Source organism: Cyclopterus lumpus, chromosome 24 (genome assembly GCF_009769545.1).
Source record: "Cyclopterus lumpus isolate fCycLum1 chromosome 24, fCycLum1.pri, whole genome shotgun sequence".
Lineage (NCBI taxonomy): Eukaryota > Metazoa > Chordata > Actinopteri > Perciformes > Cyclopteridae > Cyclopterus > Cyclopterus lumpus.
The window spans coordinates 6,578,742-6,604,141 of NC_046989.1; the positions used below are offsets into that span (position 1 = coordinate 6,578,742).

The window sequence follows — 25,400 nt, forward strand, 5'->3', positions numbered from 1 at the left end:
AGCATGCAATACCAACGGCCGCATACGTGTGGGTGGTTGTGTGAATGGAGGCATTGAGTAGAATGCAGAGGTGTGTCGTTGATATTAATGACGCTCGATAGAAAGTGTCTGAACACGAGATGCTTTTCGTTACCCAGAATTGCGCGAATTGCCCAACGCAAATTCACAGATCGTTTAAGCAGGACCAAAGTGACGAAAAAGAAAAGACATAATAAAGATACTAGGCGACAAACAGCAGGCACTTGTCACAGAGATAAAAAAAAAAAAAAAAAAATCCCAAAGTTATGGCTTTAACAGCAGACCCAAAAGATCGATCTATTTTGAGCAGATGGGTTTTGAATAATTTTTGTAAAACTTGAGAGGCTCAGTGCAGGTTTTTTAAGCTTTTTAGTCACGGCCAGGGACCACCGCAGCAAAACGCTGTGTCACCCAGGGTCCAAGCCTGCTACAGGCTTAGCAGGAACTAGCGGAGCGATAGTGGGCAGGTGTGGAATAACTGTGTGACCAAGACCAGTGTTTAAAAGTTAATGTCAGAGTGACCAGGGAGGAAGTGTCTTTTCATAACCCCCCCCGCCAGCCGTAAACCTGGAAGGAGATTATATGCTCTGTTGTGTGTGTGTGTGTGTGTGTGTGTGTGTGTGTGTGTGTGTGCATCTATCTGTCTTTCCATGGCTAATCTCGCATGCTACTGGACCCATCAGCCTAATAGTTTTTGCATTCATTCATGACTGTATGCCCGAGGACCTCTCGGGGTTGCGTTTTATTCATACTTTTTGAAAAAGATATTTTATTGACTGCTTCACACCGCCATTGACTGCCGTCTCCTCGCTCCTCTTAACCCGCCAGCTCGGGCTGCAAGTGGTCAACAACTGCTAAAGTGTTAGGATTCATTAGCGTTCTATGCCTAGGTAAGCAGCAAACGTCTATCCAGTCGTATTCCTGATCTATTTCCATGGCTCACTGGTGTAGTGATTAGTGTGTGTGTGTGTGTGTGTGTGTGTGTGTGTGTGTGTGTGTGTGTGTGTGTGTGTGTGTGTGTGTGTGTGTGTGTGTGTGTGTGTGTGTGTGTGTGTGTGTGTGTGTGTGTGTGTGTGTGTGTGTGTGTGTGTGTGTGTGTGTGCTGTCTAGACTGTGTATTATATTTCAATCAAACATTACAGCGGTGGTTGTTTTGCAGACACACCGGGCAGAGATCTGCCCTTTTTGCAGATGCTTTGTAAATGCATTTCTCCCTCAAAGTGTTGCGTTGCTCTCCTCTTCAAAGGCTTCATGACGACAAGAGAGTTTCTACGCCTGGAAGGATATGTTGATTTAACATGAATTTCAAATGAGTGCTGACCACCAAACGTGCCGATAACCCTGAGATGAGGGGGTGTTATCATTGAGGAGAATGTTAAGTCAATGTGCCAATCGGGAAAACCTCATTTGTCAAATACTTTGTAATTACCTATTTTAGCTCAGATTACACATCCAATTAACTGCATGTGATCCAAATGCACAAGTTATCTAATTTACTTCCATTTTTTTTCTTCTTCTTTGAAATAGCGTTACGGTTGGCAAAGTCGTCTTATATCACATTGTCTGACAGTGCCATGTCCTCAACTAACTACAGTACAAACTATGCTTTTCATTTGGTTTCAGCTCATTTTGACAGATGTTGTATCCTTGGAAACTTTGGGATCTCCAGTAGAATTTTAAACAACAGTGTACACGGGTTTGAAGAACCAGTGGGACTGTAGGATTGGACAGGTTAAAGCCACAAATAATTATAAATCCAAGTCATTGTCAGCAATTTAGATTAAAATACTTTCGAATCACCTTTCGTTTTTTTTTTTTTACACTAATCTAACATGCAAAAAGCATCATAATGGAACAAATTGTAAAATAACTATAATCATCCTTTTACTCATCAGCATAGTAATCCACTTACTTATGCCTAAATCCAAAACCACCCCTGGAATACGTGTCTATAGGATTCCGTTTGTGTCTGTGTTAATTCATGTGTAAATTGATTTTATTTCCCCAGATGTCTTAATTATAGCAGCCAGAAATCTTTGCATAATTCACTGTCTCTCCGACTCTTTGGATTACATGAAATTTTCCCCGTGTGCAAATGGCAAATTCAATGTATTCGTCGGATACGGTGGCACGCTAAATGTCACATGTTTAGGTTTTTGGTAACAATATAAGCCTCAACAGGTCACATTGCTGTATGTGACGTTTCTTTTCACAAAGTGAGCAAATAATATGCAAACAAGAAAAGAGCAAGAGATCAGAACATACAAGTGGGAAGAGGAAGAAGAGGAGAGCGTGGGGGGGGGGGGGGGGGGGGGGAGAGAAATGGCTCTGACCTTTTCCTTGAGTGGACTGCGGCTCTCGTGGGCTTTTGCCCAGGTGGAATGGAAGCGAGGTAAAATGTTGAAATAATCAAACGGAAGAGGGAAGGAGGCCAGCGAAAGAAGTGGATAAGTGTGTCCCGGTTGACATTCAAGGTCAGAACTGTGCACAGAAACACACGCTCACACATAAACAAGTCATACTCGATGACACGCACACACACACACACACACACACACACACACACACACACACACCCTCCCTGCCACCTAATGACAGTAATCACTCCCCAACCTCCTGCCGAAAGTGAAGTTCAAGTCCATTAACTTAAAAATATATCACGCTTTCCCTCCTCTGCGCTACACTTTGGCAAATGTACCTTCATTTGCAGCTCGTTTTTTTTTTTTTTATGTCATTTTTCCCTTTTGAGTTCCTTTTTCCTCTTTAGTCTGCTTGTTATCGTTGTGTTCCAGATCTCGCCTTCACTCGCCTCTTATTGACGAGCTCGTGACAACTTTTTTTTAAGAAAACCTTTCAACCCTTCCGCCCTCGTTTCATTCTCTACATCCGCCGTACTTTTTTTTTCTTTTACACTCTTTCTCCCCCCCAGTGTGTGCTCCTTATGTTTCCTTATTTATTATTTTCCTCTGTCAGTTAAATGAATTGCTTTGTTGGCATGACAGTTCAGTTTTTTGTTTTTTTTTGCGTCTCCACAGGCTTGTCTCTGTCCACACCATGTTATCGTTCCTCCTCCTACTGCTGTTCAGATTATCCCCCCCACCCCCCCCCCCCCCTTCTTCCCCCCGTAGCCGCGCTCTCGTCAAAATCTCGGGCCTCTCCGTCCACAATACTATCTCGACTCTGCATACTTCATACATTTCTCTTGTGCTTTCTTTGAGCTCTGGCGCTTTCGCTTATCTTTTTTGAGGGCACACGTCGTACCGCAGATATGTAATGGCGGGCGTTGCCCGTATCACAATATGTCACGCGTGTTTGCTTTGCATTACACGTTAGGGTTCGGGTGAAGAGAAAACACGTTACATATACACACACGTTTTTTTTTCTTCTAGTTTTTCTACTGCAGGCGGACATATTTGTGTGCGCCATGTGTGTTTTAGATCTGTTCTGCGGCGTGTCAAGCTGTCTCCAAGTGTTTGCCACTCTCCACTTGAGGAACCTCTGTGACTCTCACTCTTTCGGTTCTCTTGTCCCAATCACGTAATTCGGTACCCGAGCAATAAGACGGCAAACACTCAAGGCACAGAAGTCATTCAGTTGCAAATGGGAACACAACTCTCTGAGGGTTTATTCGAGTTCTTTGACGTGTTTTTAAAGCCTCATTCAACTCACTATTCTGTAGCTGGAAAGGCTTGAAAGAACAACATGGAAACTTAAGGTGGAGGAAACAATTCCTTGAATTTAATTGGTTTAAATAAAATACGCATACAGTCCATACTTATTCATAAATGTCACATGTAATACACCTCAGTCCCCCTGTTTGTAGAAATGTATGCTGCTCTGAATCCTGACTGATACAGTAATATGTACCTTTAGGAAAGATTTACTAATGCGTCAATCATGATGTTATTTACCTTTATCGATTCAGCACATACACACACATACATTAGATTTATTTTTTACATTAATGCGAATAAGCACAGAACGTTACCACATGCAGCATCCTTGCTACAACGCAGGTGAGCATTATACAGGGGCCACATAGGATGAATGGCCATATTTCACTATTAACATGTCACATGTAACATTAGCGTCAATAATATCATGACTACATTTGTAAAGTATGGAAACAAGACCACGAAGGTTTGCAGCGGATAGCACAGTTTGATTTTAAGGAATTCTTTGGAACAAACTTTTTGTTTTGCTGTAGTTCTACTAATGCATCCCAGTTAAATTGACAACGATATATTGACATTAAAAATGCATTATGTAGCACAATCGTTAAGTTATGCTTTATTGGTCACGTGGGGGGGGTTTACTCCTGCTGTACTGTAACTATTTAGCAGCAGCAGCAGCCCATGGACCAATTCAAGGTAGTCACAGGAGTAACAGAGAGAACCAAACATGCAGGTATGGAGACACACAAACATAGGGAGAGCATGCACAACAACAACAACAACTTCAATAAAGGACAAATGAAGGACAATATTGCTTGTTTTTCCATGATTTGGCCAATTCGAAATAATAACCCAATCATCACCAAGTGAATCACTAATATCTGGGGATGTGGTAATATTGCTGGTAGGAAGTCATACAGGTTTTAAATAGACCCCCCATGTTAGCCAAACGTACTTGGAAGGGAAAACCCAATTACCTGCCAAACAGCATTTTCAGCAAGCTTTATGGAATTAAACACACAATATTTCTGTGTTATTTCTGACATTCTCATTTGATTTTACCTCCACATTTGATAATTGTGGAAATGACATTATTTCTTTGCAACCTGCCTGATCTTCTGACTGCTGAGGTTCTTTCTGCTTTGTCGTAAAATGTTCCACGTTGCCAGACCGGAGTAATCCTCGCGTATGTTGTCAAAACCAATAGAAACCATGACTAGAAAAATGAACCGAGTCGTATTAAATTGAAAGTGATCCATTAATTTAAAAACCCCCGTCATTCCTTTTATACTACCTCTCATCCTGCTTCTCCTCAATCCCTTAAATGCTATTTTGATATATTTTCAGAAATATTTACCCGGTGCATTTAAGCAAAATTGGTGTTTAACTTGAGGGTCATTTAGTCACATTTAGCATTTTTATTGAGACTGTGGAAAAAATAAGCCAGTGGTCCCTGCATCACTTTAATATCTCTCAGCGCTCACAATATTACATTAATAGTTGAGTCCCTAGGTGATGCTTGTTTGCCCATGTGCATTATTTCATTTTGTCGCTATGTTTTCAGCAAGTGAGCTCAAATATTGTCTTGCTGCGTCGTTTTGTAATTCTCTTTACGGGTTCGGTCCTTCTGTATGTTCTCAGGGTCGTTATTGAAAGAGATTAGTAAGAGCCATCTTTGCAATTCAATTTGCAAAAAGACAAAAGCAAGATGGACGGCTTCAAATGCAATTTGAACGGGTAAAAAAAAACAAAAAAAACATTTAGACATTTATCAACGTCTCAAGTCGAGAACGTAGGACCTTGGGAACATGGACAGGCGCCACCCCGGTTACAGAGGATGACGACAAACCGCTTTTTTTTGTTGCCTTAGAAGATTCTGTTGACCGCGATTGACTTTCAAGTCTTAAGTGACAGCTTCCCGTACGATTACGGCTCCCCGGGCATAACGGAGCGGCACCAGGCTCCATGACACGGATGCCAGGCTTCCAGTATCTCCCCCCCCCCCCAAGGCATCATGAGCCGACTTCCACTTGCTCGCAACGGAAGTTTTCATTACATCGACTAAAGTGCTCGTTTTGCGGCCTACGACCGTACTTGTCCTGCCGGTGGTGTCGACACAGTATTGCGCAATAGCCCCGCGCCTATGCAAGGGTTACGGTCCGTCTACCCTGGACTTTTTCCAGGGTTCCAATGAGCGAGCCTGTGTGCGTATGAGTGTATGTGTGTGCGCGTGTGTATGCGTCAGAATCACGCCCGCTCGGCATCGCCGTAGCTGTGATTGACGTTTTTTCACTCAACCGTTCATCTTCGCCGGCAGTCGCCTGCAAAAATTCTCTCACCGAGTATTGATTGCTCGCACCCTCGGTGCGCACAAGCAAACATACATTTAGAGCACACACAGATGCGCTGTGGACACACACGCACACACACACACACACACACACACACACACACACACACACACACACACACACACACACACAGCGTGACCGTAGAGTGCACTATGCAGAGAAACCGCTGAGCTCTTTGAACATCGCATTATGACATTTTCCCTTTTTTAATAAAAGCCCACAAAGTCTTCTTGGATGCTTTACTTGCGGCCATGTGCTTCGATGGAATCACTGATTTTGGAAATAACAATTGTCAACCTTTTTTTTTTTTTATCAAGTATATCAATGAGTTTTTTTGTCTGATTCCTACTCAAAGGACAATGTGGACAGAGTAAATAAAGCACAACGTTTAGTAAAGCACTCACCAGACAGAAATTGTTCTCGGAGCAAAGATGAAAGTGTTCCCCTAATAGCATCGAGATCACACGATGAAACAGCACTTTGCTTACATCTGGTGACATTTCACATTGCCTGTGGTCATCGCAAGTGCTTTTTGTTCATTTTTAGTTTTTCATTCATGGCCTCGACAGGATTCAGGCTGCCTGGGTGCGGGGACCTGACCTTGGACGTGCCGGGACCGCCCGCACCAGCTCGCCCGTTTTTGAATTGATTGGAATAATGAGCTGGACCGAATCACTATCCCCCATCATAGACAAAGCACCGCAAACTCAATGACTTTGCTCTCCTCTTTTTGTACAAATTGTGCACTTGTACAAATTGAACCCTTGTACCACAATCATTATCAGTCTATATTTTACCCACGGGAGCTCTGTGGCGCAGAGTAGCAGCAGAAAAGGGCCCAGTTAGACAAATATGAACTCTTATTGCACTGTTGCAGATGACTGGAAAGGTTTCAGGCCACGCAGTCTCTAAACATTTGATTTGATGGGGTTGATTGTGTTCCTCCTGTTCGTTGTCTTGGCAGGCCTGTGATCGGTCCCCGTCACGCTGTATTATGACTCCCAGTGATCACCCCTTTAAAGTCAGCTCCTCTCCCTCTTACATTCAGCCTAATAATGTGCACATACCGTACACACCATGTGCAGAATTAGTGTTAATGAGGCCACGGACTGTATAAGTGTTGGGCACGGGATAAACATAACTCAATGAGATCATTAGCAGCTAACACGCTAAGCTGTATATTTGAGAGTCGGGGCATTGATGATGTGATGGTAACACACACGCACACATAATCATAATTATGCTGAGAATGTAACAGAGTTTAATAACCATTTAAACACCCAAACATCTAATTGAAAGTAAATGGATTCTCTTGCAATTAAAATGAATTTAGACTAACTTATTATTATGTCGTTGGGCTGGATTACTTTTATTCCACCTATTTAACCAGACTGCATTTGGAAAAAGGCAAAAGGAGATTAAATGGGTGCAGGGTTGCGACTGAAACGCAGTAACATGGTACATTAAGAGTGAAATGATGGAGCAAGTGTGGATGAGGCGATTTGAGACGGTGACTTTAAAAAAAAAAAAAAATGTATACGTAGTATTTTATTTAGGTGTTTTTACAGTTTGACAGGAAATGCATCCTTTGAAAGTAAGGAAGGATAAAAGGAAATTAAACATGCATCTGGCCAAGTCTGGCCATAAGGAAAATTAAATATAAAGTAAATGTTTAAGCAAGTAAATAAGTACAAATAATAAACAAAAAACAGTCATTTCAACCATGCAACACTGTTTGTCAGTCACTCGTGTCAACCATACATTCGGTCCAACAATCAGATATAAAAAATATATTCAAAGAGTTCTAGTCACGGGGTTTCTTATACTTGGATTTAAAGATCTATCTATAGAGTTATGTCTTAGTTGTGAATAGTGCTTGTCTTTTTATGAGAAAACTAGTGAGGTTAGGGAGGGCGAATCACCTGCCAATGTCCTTATTCTGACGTATTTGGTCCATTTTGTCCATGTTGCTGTGTATTGGTCCCTTCTTAGTCTCAGAAGGAAGGTCATTCTTTCCACGAGACGGTGACTTTTTATACTTTTCACACTGAGCAGCATCACAGGAAGGAGGGGGCACAGAGGGAGGAGCCTGTAGCAGCGGTGGAAGAGCTAAAAGGGGAATTAGGGAGAGCTGGCTTCCTCCCAGCTGTGCAACATCACACACTACCTTATGCAATTATACTTGACATACAGTGTGCACATCCCTCCCTCAGAAGAGAGGCTACACGTGGCTTTTCAAGATACTTAAGAAATTAAATAAGCAAGTAATTATATAAAATGAAGAGAATATGGGGAATATGAGTGTCGTCTTAGCCTAATTTGAAAGCTAAATGGGATTGCATAGAATATGTGTTCGAAAGAGAAAGGAGTTAAAGGATTCTTCAGTAACAGGGGAGGAGGAGGTGTGAGAGCTGCAAGGGAAACGATGTTTGCGGAGGTTAGGGGAGATTTACTCCAGCCAGCCCAAAGGACAAAGTATTTGGCGATGATTGACAGACGGAGTGAGAGAGAGAATGCAAACAACATGTCGTCATGAAAGACTTATTTCAATAAAGCTCTTCAAACACCGGCCTGTCCGTCACAGTTGCAGCAGACTTTCTTCTCTCTCCCTCTGTTCTCCTTTATGTGTCATTCTTCCTCTATGTCTGACTTTTACAAAATGATACCGGCATTAACAAATGCCACCCTATTCCTGCTCCGACCTCTTGGTTTATTTCCTCCACCGCTGACTCTCTACACTTTTAACAGTCTGCTCTTTATAACTCTCCTCTCTCTCTCACTCTCTCTCTCTCTCTCACTCTCTCTCTCTCTCTCTCTCTCTCTCTCTCTCTCTCTCTCTCTCACCCGCTTTTAAACTGCCACCATGACTGCCACCGAAGCCACATCTAAAGACACCCGTACACACACACACACTTGCTGAGAGCAGGAAGAGACGCAAAGATGGACACACACGCACGCACGCACGCACGCGCACACACACACCTCCGTTTCCAGCAGCCATAATTACCTTATGCAAATAAGATCAACAAATAAACCATCTCGTCCTGCTGGGCGACCACATATAAGATGCCAAAAAACAAATTCAGGAGCTCATTTAATTAGAACGGAGGTGATGAGAGAGATGCAATATACACCTCCCGCTCCCTGCCCGTGACATTCTCAATCATAAATGTGTGCATCCGCCTTCAAATCCCCCCCATAGGCCTGAATCACGGTAGCAATTATGGTTCCTGGTCCATTTACCCATATTTGCCAGGCGTGTAGGAGAAAAGGCATATATTGAGTTGCCTGATTTAACTGGGGTGACTCAGTCAATGTCTTCCTGGGAGCAACACTTTGGAAGTTATAGATGTAAGGCCAGGATAATTTGTGCCTTTTGCTGCCGATTTGTGAAAATTACAGTCATTTTCTTGCAACAAAAGATCTTAATGGCAGTTCATTTATGGCTCGTACAGTGTGGTGCACTTCCTGTATCGGTCTGTGAGTAAGAACTGCACTTTAAAAGCACAGAAAGGTAAAAAAAAAAAAAAAAAGAGAACCTCTATGCTGGATCTTTAGTTTAATTATATAAAGAGGGTCACAGACGGTACAATAAAAATAAAAAGTGCTGTGAAAATGGGCATGAAATGTCACTCAAGCTTCCGCTCATCTGAAGAGATGAAGAATGATTGATGATTGATGACTAATTTAGCTTGATTTAGTAATGCTGCGTTTTTACATTTCTTATTAGTGTGTATTTTGTGTGTTTGGATTTTGGGATTATTATACTATTGCTTTAATTCCTCAAATGTTTAGAGCCACTTTATATTTCAGTAATTGTAGCAATTCCCCTTTCAGACCATTTCTTTTCAATCGATTGGAGGTGTTTAAAGTGGGCGTTGGGATGTTACTTCCAAAAAAATGTAGACAAAAAAATCTTTGTTTTTTACAAACCAATTTAATGTAACACTTTTGGCAGTGCTTCCAGTAGCAGTAGAAATGTGTTCAACTGCAACGACAAATAAAATCAATTCCACCTAAAAACATAATCTTAATTGTATAAAAAAAAATGATGCTGGAGGTTTCAATGGAATGAACTAGAAGTACAAACCTAAATGAACAAATGGTAAACTTCCAGGAATTGTACATATTTCAGTTTTCAAAGCAAAAGGCCAAGGATTTAAGAGCCCCGTTTGCATGTGCTTGTATTCAGAGGATACTGTAACACACGATAGTAATTCTCAGGATTACTAAACTCGGCTTTTAGCACAAACGTCCGCCTCTTATGCTATTTACCCTGTGAGGCTACCAGCGTGAAATAAGACATTCAGCATCGTTTTGTGAGTCAACAAGAGATTTATATTCCCCCTTTCACAGGCTGACCCGAAGGAGCTTATTCGATTGGTCACACAGCATGTGTCGGCGTATTCGGGTTGGCCGGAGGAGCTCCAGAAGTTGATCATCCAGCTGCATGCGTACAACGAGCGTCTCAGGGACTTCACCCAGGCCCAGGTGTTGCAGGGGCTCGGTCGCGGAGTGGACGTCCAGCGCTTCAGCTCCGACGGAGACTACAAGAAGGAGACCATCCTCGGCCTCACAGAGTAAGCATGGGGGGGGGGGACTTAAAGGGATACACACCCACAGTGCCAGTCAGAGGAACGCGGGTTCCTCTGACTGGAATGCCTTTGAGTGAATCTCCTCACATGCAGTGGGTTCCCTTTGTTTGGTCTGCATGTTTTCAACGGGATTACATGTGATCACAGTTTTCTCCTCTCTCCATGTCTGTGTGTGTAGGACGCTGCAGGACGACGTGTACGGGATCGCTCTGTCTCTGGCTAAGCGCTACAGTGTTCCTCTGTGGGAGGTCTACATGACTCACCTCGAGTTCCTCTTTACAGATAGCGGGTACATGCACACACACACACAAATAATAACACCCTCACATAACCTCTCCCTTTGCATTTCTTTCATCTCATCAGTTTGAAATATGTAGTCAGTCGATGTGCACTAGAAATGCCCCTAAATGCATTTTTTTTTTTTTGATAAACAACACGTATTGCTTGAGTCTACTTCTCTATTCTCACATCTGTTACGTTTAGTATGAGCACATGTCCTCGCCCTCTATTTGAAAGTCTGTAAAGTGATGTGTAAAATAGTGAATTTCAATAGCAACACAGCCTTTGAGTTACGACAAACCCTGACTACATAAAAAGCACACTCAAAGCACCCCCGGAGTAAATCAAACATGTTGTGAATATGTGTTCGTAGGTGTGTGTGTTTGTGTGTGTGTGTGCGCGTGCTTGGGTTTTAGAGGACGCAAGTGTGTCAGTCTATTTCCATAATCTATTTGCTCTCTGACTTTATAGCCAGGGATCTGACTAGCTCTGCACCTTTCCTTGTTTTAATAGAATGCCTTTTCAGCAGTGTGTGGTGTGTGTGTGTGTGTGTCTGTGTGTGTTTGTGTGTTTGTGCGCACACGTGTGTGTATCTGTGATAAATATCCCCCTGTCGCATTCTGATATAAGGGAAATGGTTTATGGACTCCACTTAACGATAAATTACAGCCCATTCCTTCTTTAAACCCGACCACAGCTGCTGCGTGTGTGTGTGTGTGTGTGTGTGTGTGAGTGTGAGAGTTTCCACCAAAATCTCTCAAGATCGAGACAAATGCGTGAAGAATATTCATACTATATTCTTGACGAGAGGCATCTGCATATGCGTATTGATTTAACGGATGGATGGACACGGGGACTGATATCAAGGGAGCAGACGAGGGGAAACGTAAAGGAAAAGATGCTGGAGCAGGGGTGTGAGAGGGAATTTAAACTCTTATTGATCCCTGTAGGGAAATGCATTCTTCCACTCGTCCTCTTTAGCAGTGCAGTGCTCTGGGATCAAGTCCGGCTCTGAAGCTGGTACTTGGAGTCAGGGAAATGACACAAGTCTTCCTGTGGCGTTCCATTTATTTGACACGGATTTGTCCAATTTCGTCCCAAGGCGGCTTTACAATAAGTGCGTTCAAACTCAAAAGAACTAAATATCTTTCAAGATCGGAAGTGCAACCTTCTTACATAAGCAGCCGAGTGAGGCTGTGGAGAAAGATGGCGGTTTCCTACACTCCTGATGCTACTGTAGAGATCTGTAGTTCTTAAAAAACAAAACAAAAAATAGGCACATATAATAATTAATAATAATGATAATACGGTAAAAGGATGACAAATGGGAGAAAAAAAGTCATTGTTAATTGTTATAAAATACAGGATGTAGAGAAAGGTCATTGGGCAGAGAAATACCCACTGAATCTGTGTGCGTGGGGTACGGGGCCGATGGATGGAGGAAGAGGAGGTGGATGATGGAGTGTCCCTCGATTCAGAGGAATCAATGCTCTGCTAAACACCGCCGCCGTCGGCATGTCGGGCTTTGGAGGCGTGCGTCGGGAGTCTTCAGGGACGTGACTTTCAGCTCGTTTTATTGACATTTTAATGACGGCTCTTAAATCACTTAAGTTGCTTTCCCAAACAATAGAAAGCGTGTTGACTTTTTACTCCAATTCAGTTGTCGTCTCTCTCTCTCTCCGTTTTGGCATTAATTGGCCTTTTTTTTTAACTTAAGTATCTTGTGTAACTTTGACCATCACAGAGGACCTGTTATGTGCAGCTGCAGGTAACTGGACCCAAACGCCGTCAACGAGGGAAAGGCAACTTTATTGCACAACAGGCTTCAACGCAGACAAAACAAGCTCACACACAAGATCTTCAGCGATCAACACAAGACGAACCGACAAAGGGGAATGACACGAACAGGACTTAAATACAGAGGGCTGGTGCAGGTGATTGGACACAGGAGGAAACAATCAGGGACAGGGCAGACAATCACAGGGACAGGAAGTGCAGAGAAACAGAGGACACAAGGACTTCAAAATAAAACAGGAAACACGACACAACACTACAGATCCACTACAGATCCTGACAGGACCGGTCTTCATGTCAGGAGTCGGTAGACGAATATGTAAATGAAACTTTAATTGCTTCACGTAGGGGCGCGCAAATAATGTGTCGAACATACATCCCGTATTGCCAACGACGCGCTCGTCATTTCCGTCTCTATACCTGACCGCTCGGCCTGCTTTCTCCTGCAGATCAGCGTTTTTTTGCCCCGCGACGAGAAAATAAATGGTCTTTTGCGGCACCTTCTCCCACCTGACTCGTCCTGAAGATGTGTTTTTTGCTTTGAGCAAAAAATATGAGGAATCCTCAGAGACGGAGAGGGACACCTTGTTGAATTGTGTACCAGCTCTTATTAAGTTCTAATTCCGTGTGTAACGCTGGCAGTGTTTTGGTGGTAAAATGGTAACTCTGCCAGTCTCGCACCTTTTTAGTTGAGAGTTCACTGTATCAATATGAAGCACCCCAAGAAGGCTAATTATTGACGATGCCAGAATGCAATATACTGGTTGCAAAGAGCCCTCAATCAACCGCAGCCACTTCCTTTTCATAAAATCCTCCAAATTAATTATAACTGTACTTCTACTTTGCTCACCTCTTCCCTCCGTCGACGCAGTTTGACCTTCACTCTTTTATCTTAATGGCATTCTTACTTACCGCCATGCTGCATATTCTGTGTTTTGATCTTTTAGCAAAACATACATTATTAGCAAGTGAATGACTGTTGATTCTCATCGGAAGGTCATTTTCTACAGTTGTTATTGATTATTATGCATGAGGACGTTGACATGCCACCAGCTGTCTAGCTGTCACCCGAGTAATTATACACCCTGTTGTTTGCATCGCACGGTTGTCGACATACACACCATTTGATGAATATTTCTCTTGCATTAAGTTAGGCATGTTGCTGCGTGTGCATATTCATGCGAATCGGCGTGTCAATCAGTGGCAATGAGGCCCGAGCCGCCGCTGCTGCTCCTGGGGGCGGGGGGGGGCAAAACGGGACAATATTTATGATTGAATTGAAGCGGGGGAGGGGGTGATGCATGGCACTTGGGCCATTAAGTTTGACTAGTGAGTCCATTAACGCCGTCAACTCCTCGTGTAACCTGCTGTTTTTAACCACAATCATCATCATCATCATCAGGATGAAAATTGAGTGAGCTGGTTAACAAAGTGTAGTATTTAGCAGCTAAAGAGTCAGATAATTCCAGCAGGAACGGGTTATTGATGAAATGGAGCTAAAAAAAGAGAGTGAATTTTGGACTTGCATCGAGTCACACTCGGATGGCCATTAGGAAGAGAGCGAGGGGACAGAAAACGGAAATGCTAATGATCACAGAAAAGCTCACCACACTTATTAAAAAGTTGATAATGTCATGTCGTCCCGTCCCCCCCCCCCCCCCCCCCCCCCCCCCCCCCCCCAAAAAAAAAGAAATGCTAAATCATTTTCATAAGAAAATTATTTGAATGTGTTGCTTTAATTAATTACAGGTAGGCTGTACTGGGTGACTCTCACCTCAGGTGCGAGTGTGTGTGTTAGTTTGCAAGAAGGTGTGTGTCACTGCATGTCTTTTGTGTGTGTTGAGCAGAAACGTATTGCCTCACAAAGAAAAACTGAATCGGCCTTATGCCTCTTGTTGTCAAGTCAAATTGAGGAGCGCTTATTGTCCTGTGCACCAGTTTGTACACACATGAGCAGCACAGATCATATACGACAACAACAACAAAATACAGTTTGCATTCAGGACTGCTCAGCCAAAGCCCCCTGCAGAGTGATTACCGCCGCGGCAATAAAATGTGCTCCGGCGTTTAATAATATAAGAAGCCTGATTATCTTTGGACATGGCGGAAGAGACAAGAAAACGGAATATGGTAATGCGAGACGGGGAAGGAGAGGGGGAATACTGCGCCGTCATTTTTTTTTTAGCCGTGGCTTTTGAAAACTAACGGGAAAAGATTGTAATGAGAAAGCTCCAGATTTTACAGCCACGGACAGAGATGGAGAGAGGTGGGAGGTGGGGGGGTGGGGGGCCTGTGTTGTGCACAGAGAGAAATACGAGCGAGCAGCAGCAGGACAGACGCAAACCATCGGTGGGTCAGAGGGATGCTGAAAGTTCTAGAGAGGAGGCGCTCCACAAAGAGGGTGTGCTGGACGGAGAAGAAAGGCAAAGGTGAGGCGGCGGCCAGGCTCTGAGGAAATGCAGTTGACACACTCTGCCAGGAGCAGCGTCTGACACAAACATATTCACAGCTGTGTGTGTGTGTGTGTGTGTGTGTGTGTGCGTCTGCCTGTGTGCGCTTGCCAAGGAAAACTTTTAACACCACTCAAACAGACCTACCGGGACGAGCCGTCGCCATTGTTCTCATGCCTTGGTGCTTCCAGTCACTTTGGTGCTAATGTGATTACGTAAGGACACATCAGACCCCGATTGGGCTGCCTGTGATTGTGTACACTTAGGGAAGAGAGAGGAGCCTTTACTTAGAGTTAGCTGTTCCGTTGACAGCGGTCTTATTAGAGCCCCCCCGTTGCGAGGATGATTAGCGTTATTTACAATATTGAGCTTATTGTCAGCTGCCTCCGCACTGCTGCCGCTGTCTGTTTTTTTCGTTTTTTTTTTTTCATTAGCCAAAGCGTCCCAGAGAGCTCTGATGGAAAGCCCCAAGGAACCATTGTCCTCTTTGATGTCATCCCGTTCTAAGAGACTCACACAAACACACTCCCGGACCGCCGCTGAATGCTCGGAGCCCCTCGGTGACAACCAGCAAAGAGCTTTTCCTTTACCTTTTCATGCTTTCCATCTTCCCTTGTTTAACCTTTGTTTGCAGTTTCTCCTTTCCGATTCCCCTCTCCCCCTGGCTTCTTTTCACTTGTCCTCTCATTCTTCAGACCGCCTGCTGCGGTTTCTGCGGTGAAACATTTTTATTTATTTTTTTAAAAAAGAAAAGCAAGTCGTGTGCGACTTCACGGATGTTTTCTGCTCTCTGAGCATTTACACATCACATTCTTACTCTCTCTCTCTTTTCTCTCTACATCTTCCTCATTTTTCCCCGCACCATTCTCAGTGGTAATCTATGAAATCCTCATCCTTTGTCGAGGGACTGTGTCTTTGGTGATAATCCTGCAGATCAGTGCTGTTTCTACACCACCAAATAGTGCTAGTTGTCTTCTGCCTGTGATTTTCTTTTTCTTTTTTTTGTTTATGATATTTCTTCCTGTTTTCTCTCATCTTTTTTTGGCATCGGGGTTATCGCTGCTTATGTGAACAACTTAGATCTTTATTCGTTTTTTTGTTGTTGTTTTCCAAACAAACTGCTGCTTGTCGTGCCAGAAACTTCCTGCTAAGTGTGTTACATCCTGTGTACATAATGGATCATTTCCAGAGAGAAGACGCACATCTCCCACAGCAGGTGTTCACAACAGCCGACGTAAAAAAGCTTTAAACTTGGGATAGGCTGGATTATTGTTGTGTGTTTTAAATTTGCCGTGTAAAGATTCAAAACATTCTCATGGCTTTATTCTCCTTTTTAATTTTTTTTCCAGTCTTTCCACCAAGGATATTGAATCCCGGAGCGAGTCCCTCGGCCTGTTCGACACTTTGAAGTGCGACCCCGAGGCCTTTTACAGCCACATGACCAAGTATGTTCTGCCCACCGTGGAGGGAAGCGACCAGGGCCGGCTGCTCTACTACTACACCTTGCTAGACGCCGCCGGCTGCGAGCCGTACGTCACCACCGCCATCAAGCCGGACTCCCACGTCAAACTGCTCAAGAAGCTTCGAGCTGTTGCCAACGGTAAGGCGGTCTGCAACCTACAACCTGATTGAGTCTATTCTTTCTAATGAGATGGGTTAACTACGTATCAATCATCTTATGCAAGAGGTGTGTATCATGAATAATAGCAATTGATTTTGCCTTTGCTCGACAATGGCACCGCTTAGAAAATCAGAATCAACAAAAGCACCCATTTGCCAAACGAGCAATGCTGTTTAAGAGAGAGAAAAAGAGGCACATTAAAAAGAAAGGGAAGAGCCTTGGATCGATCCACCGATATCATTAGTGGAAAACAGCTGGAAGCCTTTAAGAAATCTGGTCGAGATTGATGACTCACACGGATGAGGATGTTCCTTCTAGCCGGTAGATAACCTCATGCCACTGATCGTCATGTAGAATGTTACACAAATACAGCAGCTGAATGCCTAAATTGCAGGCGCCTCCAATCCTTCTGTTGCTCTGAAAGGGGACGAATCAAATACGCCCGATGACATTCTCCTTCTTCCCTCTACGTCATCTTATCCTTACTCTCTTCCTCTTTTTCACCGCCAGCTCTCATGTCAGTTTACGAAATAGAAAAAAAAGCAAAAGGATCGACACGGACACAACTATTCACACTCTGATGTAAACGACACGGGAAGCAATCCACCTCTGTATCGCGTGTCAATCTGCCGAACGGCCCGAGCTCGTGAAAACCGCGGCGCAGTGAGATGCTGTTTCCACTTAGATTTCTGTTGCCCGCGCCGACCTCTCCAAGGACGGCGTGTCCAGGTTGTAGCGTGTCTCACCGGTTCAGCGGTCCGGTCCGGAGTGCACAAAGTTTGTTGCGTACGGGTGGAGGAGGTGTCACCTGTCGATGGAGTTCAGTAAAGGTCAGCAGGGTGTCAGCTGTGTTTTCACGCCTCACTTCCTCCCTCAGCCCCAGATAACACCGCAGCTTTTACCGGTGACACATGTCTGTGTTTAACACACACATACACACACACACACACACACACGCGCACACACACACACACACTTTTGAGTCATCCACACCGACACTTTGTTGCGTTTCTACATAAACTAAGAAAATTGTACTTCACTTTGAGCTCACGCTGCTTCATTTGAAGTTTCACTCACACACGACTCCCGTTTCTCATCTACAATAGAAACTGATTGTTTAACCTTTGTTATCGCTCATTTTTTACTTTGACCTACTTTTACTTTTTAAAACAATGGTTCTATGATTGCGAGACAGAAGTAGACAACAAAGAGAAAACTTTTAAATTAAATACTTAATTTTTGCATAAATATTTTTTGCTATTCACTAACTATGTTTAAATGCATGCACACAAATACAGAGTAATCATCCTAAGATAATATTAGTTTGATTTAACTGTTTTTGTTCTCATCAGTTACGACAACATAATGGCAATATATGATTTCATCACAATACGATTTAATTGAAAGACAATAAATGATAATACTGAATTATTGCCCAGCCCTAGAGGGGACATTTTTTCTCGAGGGGGGGGGGGGGGGGGGACTCATGTCCCAACCCACAAAGGGGGGCAGACACCAAAGCCCTGGGTCTGCCTCACCTGAATGGAACACGGTAATCACAAATTCATATCATTAATGATGGGGTCTGAAGCAGCTGGAGGTTAAGTGACCTAATCAGAAATGGAACTTGAAGTCTTCCTACTGCTTTAAAATGAGGAGAAATCCCAAGGTCGTCAGGGCTGCAATGCCTCGGTGCAGCTGCTAAGCTCCTATTGGACCGTTGCTGTTCAGGAGAGGGGCTTACTCTAAAAACAACAACTCACACATATATACTGTAAGTACATACATGGGCAACACTCATGTGCTGGCAAATTGATAACACATACAAACTAGCACTCTATGTGTCTCTCTCGCTCTCTCTTTCTCTCACACACACACCTACACACTCACACACACACTTGAAAAGCTTAACCCACACATTCACACTTTGTCGCAAAATTGACACCCCGGCTGTTGCGGCGTCACCGCGGTCACCAACTTTCTACTAAGTCCATCTCTAAGACACACACACACACACACACTCTCAAAGTGACTCTTTTGCATTCCTGAGCAGACTTATGAGGCATCCAGACAATGTAGAGGCAGGTGGTGTATTCATCACAGTTTCAGACACAGTACCAGGTGACTGTCTGAGCGGGACTCTCCTGAGGAAGAGGATGAGATGCTGCTTAGAGAGAGAGGGAGAGAGAGAGCATGTGTAAGTGCATGTAACTCTTATCTGCGGTTTAAGTGTCTGTCTGGGCCTGTCTGAAAGTATTGTGTGTGTGCGCGCTCAGAGTTTTATATATGCGTGTATGTGTGTGTGTGTATGTGTGTGCACATGAGAGATTCAAAGCAGCGTTAACGGAGCCCTCCCCACAGACAGACCAGTGTTAAATATTTAAAGCCCAGACAGGCTGTGGTGTTGCCACAGTCTGATAGCGCTTGAGACCGAGAGCACGCCACTTGCGCTCTCTCTCTCTCTCTCTCTCTCTCTCTCTCTCTCTCTCTCTCTCTCTCTCTCTCTTACACACACACACACACACACACAGAGCACTGCAGTGGTAGGAGACACAAACCGTGCACCTTTTTGCATGCAGACACAAGCAGACGGCACGCTCTTTGTTGTTCACGTAAACCTGTTTACTCTCTCCTGTGCCTGTCTCTTTGCACATTAAGTTCCATGTAACGGAAAATTGAACAACATCTGCATATCAAATCACTGTACTTATCCCGCAAGTGTTGCATGGTTTGCACAATTGGCAATTTGTTTTGCCTCGTCAAGTAAATGCATGCGAGAACACCTTTTGTGTTTTTAATGTTGCTGCATTTTAAAGAGAAGCAGTAAAGCAAAAAGGAGAATCAGCGTGACGTATAGGGAGCCACGTCAAAAGCATATCCTGCTTTATATTCATTTTACTGTTAATGAGACCATTATTTACTCAATGAGCATCATGCTGTAGTGAAGAAGACTTGGAACGAGCGATTCAGACCATAAACTCATCTGTACAAAGTGTCCTGAGGTAATGGTTCAAGTGAGAAGTAGAGTCATTTTCTTATACACCTCTATACAATCTGACTTATCTTTGCAACCAGGGGAGTCGCCCCCTGCTGGCTATTAGAAATAATGCAAGTCCAATGCACTTTCGCACTGACTTCACTTTCAGGAGTGCCGCCTGGTACAAAGACAATGAGGTACTTTGAGCAAGAGGGTTAGGTGGCGTTAATAACACATCATCATTATTATACGTATTATATTATAGACGTGTTTCTAAATAATAAACTCTCTCCTGCAGGTTTGAACTACCGGAGGCTGACTGATGAATCGTTGGATCCGCTGGTGACTCTCCAACCAGTTCTGACCAGTCAGAACGTACTGTCTATCTCCAAACTCGCTAACCGGCTGCCCGTGCCCGGTGGTGGAGGCACCACAGTGTCCCCCAGTGCAGTGCACGCAGTGTGGCTGCAGAAGCTGTTTTGGAAAGGAGACCCCCAGTTGCTGAAGAGAGCCCCTCAGAGCGAGCAGGACTACCTCCACGCGTACGACACCTGCGGCAAATACCTCGACCGGCTCGTCCCTGCCGACGCTGTCCACTTCCTGGATGCCATCACCTTCTCACCTGACGCCGCCGAACATGTAAGCCTGTGTTCTGGTCAAACAATAGGGATGCTTGTGTTTGTGAAGGTGCAACATGTTTAAATACAGCGGTCGCAGCTTATGACGCCACCCCAACCAACGGCATTGACACATAAGCTAAGCTAAGTTACCCTTCAGGTTAACGCTGTGTGGTCTGTGGGCACAGTTACTGTTGTTTGCACTGTTGGCGTTCTTCTTCTAGCTTCTCGCCACCAGCTCAGCCGTTTCGATGTTGAGAGCCATATGGAGGCAATCCCCCAATCATATGCTCTGAGTTTGGAATTTAGCACTGTTATGTTGTTTTTTTTGTCCCCCCCCACCCCCTGAAATCCAGCCATCTCTTTTATATGAAATCCCCAGTATGCCAGGCGGAAAAGAGGACGAATTGGCTGACACAGTGCAGTGTGAAGGAGGCTTAGTTAGGAATTGGTGCGAGTTTGGCCGACTGACAATTTATAATTGCAGCACAGAAGGTAGTTGGTTTCCCGGCAGCCGCCCAGACAAGAATCATATTGTCTAAAAAGGAAGGATTGTGGGGATAACTGTCATCTTCCTGCCTGTGCACTCTTCATCGTCTTCATTTTTTGGAACGTCATAAGGCCCTTTTTTTTCCCCTTCTAATTTCAAATACTCTATTCTGTTCACATCCACCCTTTCACACCAGTCGTGAGTCATAAACTAAATTATGAAACCGCACAAGAAATTACAGCCACATAATTACAGCATTCTGAAAAAAAAAAAATTGTCTTGCAGGGGAAAGCGCCTCAGTGCACCTTATCAATAGTAGCCCACTGCTTTTTTCTTTTTCATACTGGCACCCTGCCACCGCCTCCCCACCCCAGACCTGTCTTTTCTTCCACTTTTGTCTCCTACATCCTCTCTCTCGCAGACACTCCAAGAGAGCTAATTGATCCCACTCTACTTCAGAGCCAATTAAACTACAATTCCCACTAGGCTCTTTCCCCCCCCCCCCCCCCCCCCCCCACTGTGCTTTTTAACATGCAGATTAACCTTCAGATACCCACTGTCTGCTCCCTCTTCCCTCACCTTTTTCTCTCCCTTTTGAACCCTCAAAGGAAAATCTTCACCCCCCCTCTCACTGGTAGGAATGCATCTGACCTTTCACGCCCCCCCACGGCCCCCTTCACAATGGATTGATCCATTTCCTACAAGGCCAATGGGTGAGATGGATGGCTGGGACATATCTCACCTATATTTTGAGGGGAAAAAAAAAGCGTTGGCATTTTCCGCTCTCTGAAGTATTGATTTGAGATAGTCTCTTTAGTGGAAGCTCAACCTCCAGCCGGTTTTCAAACCTTGCCCAAGGCGTTGACTGATGTTGACTGTGGGCGTTTATATATCTAATTCTAGCCCCACTCACACATAAAACAAAAAGACTATGTGTGCAAAAAAATGCTTATACACCCTTGAAAGAAATTGTGCAGGTTTGTCAGGAAACTCCATTTGAGTGATCGCCCCATCCCGGCGGAGAGAAGAGCTGTCAGTCTCGGTCGTGATATCTCGCAAAGGCAGAAGTACGAGTGTGCATGCGTCTGAGTGTGTGGCTGAGGTAGGTGGAAATGTGAAGTTGGGTCATTTTTAAGTGTCTTTCTGGTGTGAATGTGTGTGTCTTGTCAACGCCTGCGTGCTTCCATGGATGAGAGTAAAACCTATTACAGTCAAAGGACCCTCTCTTCCCTTCATGAATGGCTAACTTGCTCCCACTGAAGAGAATCAATCACCCCCGTCCGGCAGCTATGATATCTCTCACACACGCCGACACACACACATGCTACTCCAATTCCGGGGTGATATTTTCGGTGCACCCGTCGTCAACACGTTTGAGTTTAAAATGACTATACATAACTTGTGCACCTTTCTGTCCCTCTCTTCCCTCAATTTGACCCACACCCTCACCCCAATTTGCTCTCCTCATCCCGCCCCTCCTCCTCGTCTGGTCCTTCCATCCATCCTATCGCGTCTCCAGCTGAGCATCCAGGCGAGGTCGGAGGTGATAAAGCGAGCCACCAAAGCCCTGCGCCAGCTGGGCGAGAAGAGCAGGAAGAGAGGAGGCGACGGTAGCGCGGAGCAGGAAAGGACGGACACAGCAGGGGTGACTTTTGATGATGCTCTGACACACCTGCGGCAATCGCAGGCCCACCTGGACACCCTGTGCCATGCCTTCATTCTGTCACTCAGAGACAGCCAGCAGGTAGGTCCCATCTGCCAGACACTTCAAATGTTAAAGAGGGAGAAGGCTTCTTGCTGTACAGTTGTGGTAAATGGAGTGTGTGTGTGTGACACTAGTGTGTCAAGTGGTGTGGTGAGTCGTTTTAAATTCTACACGGCTGAATCTGGTGGCTTCGTGGAGGAAAGTCATTGATTTCCACACAAAAAAAGAAAAGTGCTTGCTCACCTTAAAATAGTTATACAAATAGACCTAGCATCATAGGATAAACAACATTATATACTGTTGCGTAATACGCATGCCATATTAGAAATTCTAGAAACTTTCTAACGTACTGTGACATACATCTACGAGGGACACATGGTTTGTTTTTGACCCGATAGCCATTCCACGAAACCCTTTTGATCACTTCCTTTGATACAGACTGTGTATGTGTGTGTACGTGTATGTGTGTGTGTGTGTGTGTGTGTGTGTGATTCTGCTTGACTAACCTCCTCTCAGCCTCAATGTAAATCTGCGGGCTGCCATATGGCCGACTGTACAGTATTCACACCACGCTGTATGTCATCAAGCAAAGTCACACTGACACCTCCCTGTGTGTGTGTGTGTGTGTGTGTGTGTGTGACAGGGTTTTGACCTAACACTCTGACCACTCAGCTGAGTGTTGCTATGCGACCATGAGGCACCCAAGAAAACGGATCATTTCTGACCCCCTCACTGCAGGTTTATGATATTTAGCCTGCGATTCATCTGTGCTCAAAAGCATTTACCCTCCATAATGGTGAAGAAGATACAGGCATTACAAGGCAGATCAAATGCTAAAGTCTCACACACACACACACACACACACACACACTCACACACACGCACCAGCCTGTACAATGCTTCCTTCTTCTAGTGCAGGAAGCGATTATATCCATAATGTATATACAAAGGATATAAGTACCAGGGAAGGGCAGATCGGAAGAGAAAGATAGATAGAAGAAGCCGTGGAGGCTCTGTTTGGCTACACTGTGGTCATTTATCAAGTGTACGTGAGCAGCTGCTGGGAAAATAGTGTATCGTAGAGGAATTTACCACAGCGCCTTGACCTGCCTTAAGGACAGACCGCGAATTACACACTGCAGATATTGTGTAGAAGTGCATACAGATCTGTATTAGAACCTTCTCATGTTCCTTTGATATTATATACAATGAATACAATATTGTCCCTGTGATGATTAGCCGTCTCTGTGCTATATAGCATGCAAAATTACCATCATTTTTTCTAGAAATAATGATCTTTTAGGGCATTTTAAACTTTTATTTGACAGCAACAGCACATAGACGACAGTGAAGAGAGGGATGGGAAATCACACGCAACAGGGTTCCTCCACTGGATGCAAAATTGGGACATCGAGGTGTTTGGTTGGCACCATTAACAATTGCTGTTCGGAGTTTGGTATTCCATCTTCTTACTCTCAGTTAAACCAGCCACCCTGTGGAGAAGCCTCACATCTGCCACTTGTGTCCTTAATCTCTCTCCGTCAGCACCCCTAAACTCGTGCCAATAAAGCAGGATTGGAACAGAGTTTTGTGAGCTTAGTTTTTATCGTGCAGCTCTGTCTTCACCTCACCCATATGTCCTTAACTGGCTCTTAGACAGTACTTCCTCTCCGCCTGCACGGAAAGAGCTGTATTGTTCCAAGAGACGACCATGATCCCAAACTGACCATTATCTAAAGCTCATCAGTATTACACTAGGCTTTGATAACCTACCTATGAATATAATATGAATGTCATATATCATGAATAAATGATGTCCATATATCATGAATATCAATACCCTGTCAATGAATATTACAAACAGGAGAGGGGACAAGGGGCCCCCCTTGTCTGAGTCCGATGCCGACGGTCGTTGTGCTTTTCGACTTGACGCCAAGGATGTCAACGTCTCGCTCCAGAGTGCAGCAGGGAATCCACGAGAGCTGCGATCGTTTTTCCAAACACGAGTGCTTTCACATTGGTTTTCTCAAAGTTTGCCATCGTGCGAAAAACGGTGCGTGACACAGCAACACCTGTCCTGGTTTCTCGTCTCTCCCCTGGCAGACGGCAGCACTGGGCACCGAAACGTGACCACCGTACCTGCAGACCGTGTTTGTCCAGTCTCAGAAGTCCAGTGTCTCGAGCTCAAGGGCGAGCGTGCTAATAGCAGCTCCTTGTAGCTGCTATGAGGATAAAGGCTTTAAATAGGATCTATGTACCATGTCAAAGATGAAAGTTCTGCCTATAGAGGAATTAAAAATGTACTATGATGTAGGTTAAAAAAAAAAGAGAAAAACCGGAACGATAATTTATGCTGAAAATATTTGAAGACGAGGAAATATCTTTTAAAACACACATGGTCGGTCGCATGCTCTCGTCTACACACGCAACCAAATGCCTTTCTCAACTCTCCAAGTTGAGATTTCTCAGGCCCAGGTGAGCTGGACAGTAGGTCAGTGCCGCCCTCTGGGTTAATACCTTCAGAGAGCCGAACACTCAACAACAAACTCCACTCACTAAATGATGTACTTCCTACGACACGCTTTTTTTTCCTCCTCCCTTCAATTACTGTCTCCGTTTTATTTATTTTTGTCTTCTGCCATCTCACATTACTATTTGTCTTTTCTAAATGTTTGATTTCCCTTTTTGAAGTGTTTTCCCTGAAGGCTCGGAAATGTCTGCGCCCTTTCCCACCATCTTTTTTCTTCTTCTTCTCTTCTTTATTCCAGAAGTACGGTCAACTTTATGATTTGTCCCGATCCGAGAGGTCAAAAGTACACGAGCTGGCCG

At 44.3% G+C, this 25,400-nt stretch overlaps 1 protein-coding gene across 1 annotated transcript in view; it reads left to right on the top strand.

Moving 5' to 3' along the window:
- nbas (NBAS subunit of NRZ tethering complex) overlaps positions 1-25,400 on the top strand; it is a 133,072-nt gene that overhangs the window by 70,423 nt on the left and 37,249 nt on the right. The window contains exons 42-47 of the mRNA XM_034527287.1: positions 10,400-10,623; positions 10,817-10,927; positions 16,511-16,761; positions 20,058-20,398; positions 22,386-22,610; positions 25,340-25,400. The exon at positions 25,340-25,400 is cut by the window's right edge and continues 130 nt beyond it. Coding sequence (XP_034383178.1) covers positions 10,400-10,623; positions 10,817-10,927; positions 16,511-16,761; positions 20,058-20,398; positions 22,386-22,610; positions 25,340-25,400 — 1,213 coding nt within the window. The remainder of the gene's footprint in view (positions 1-10,399; positions 10,624-10,816; positions 10,928-16,510; positions 16,762-20,057; positions 20,399-22,385; positions 22,611-25,339) is intronic.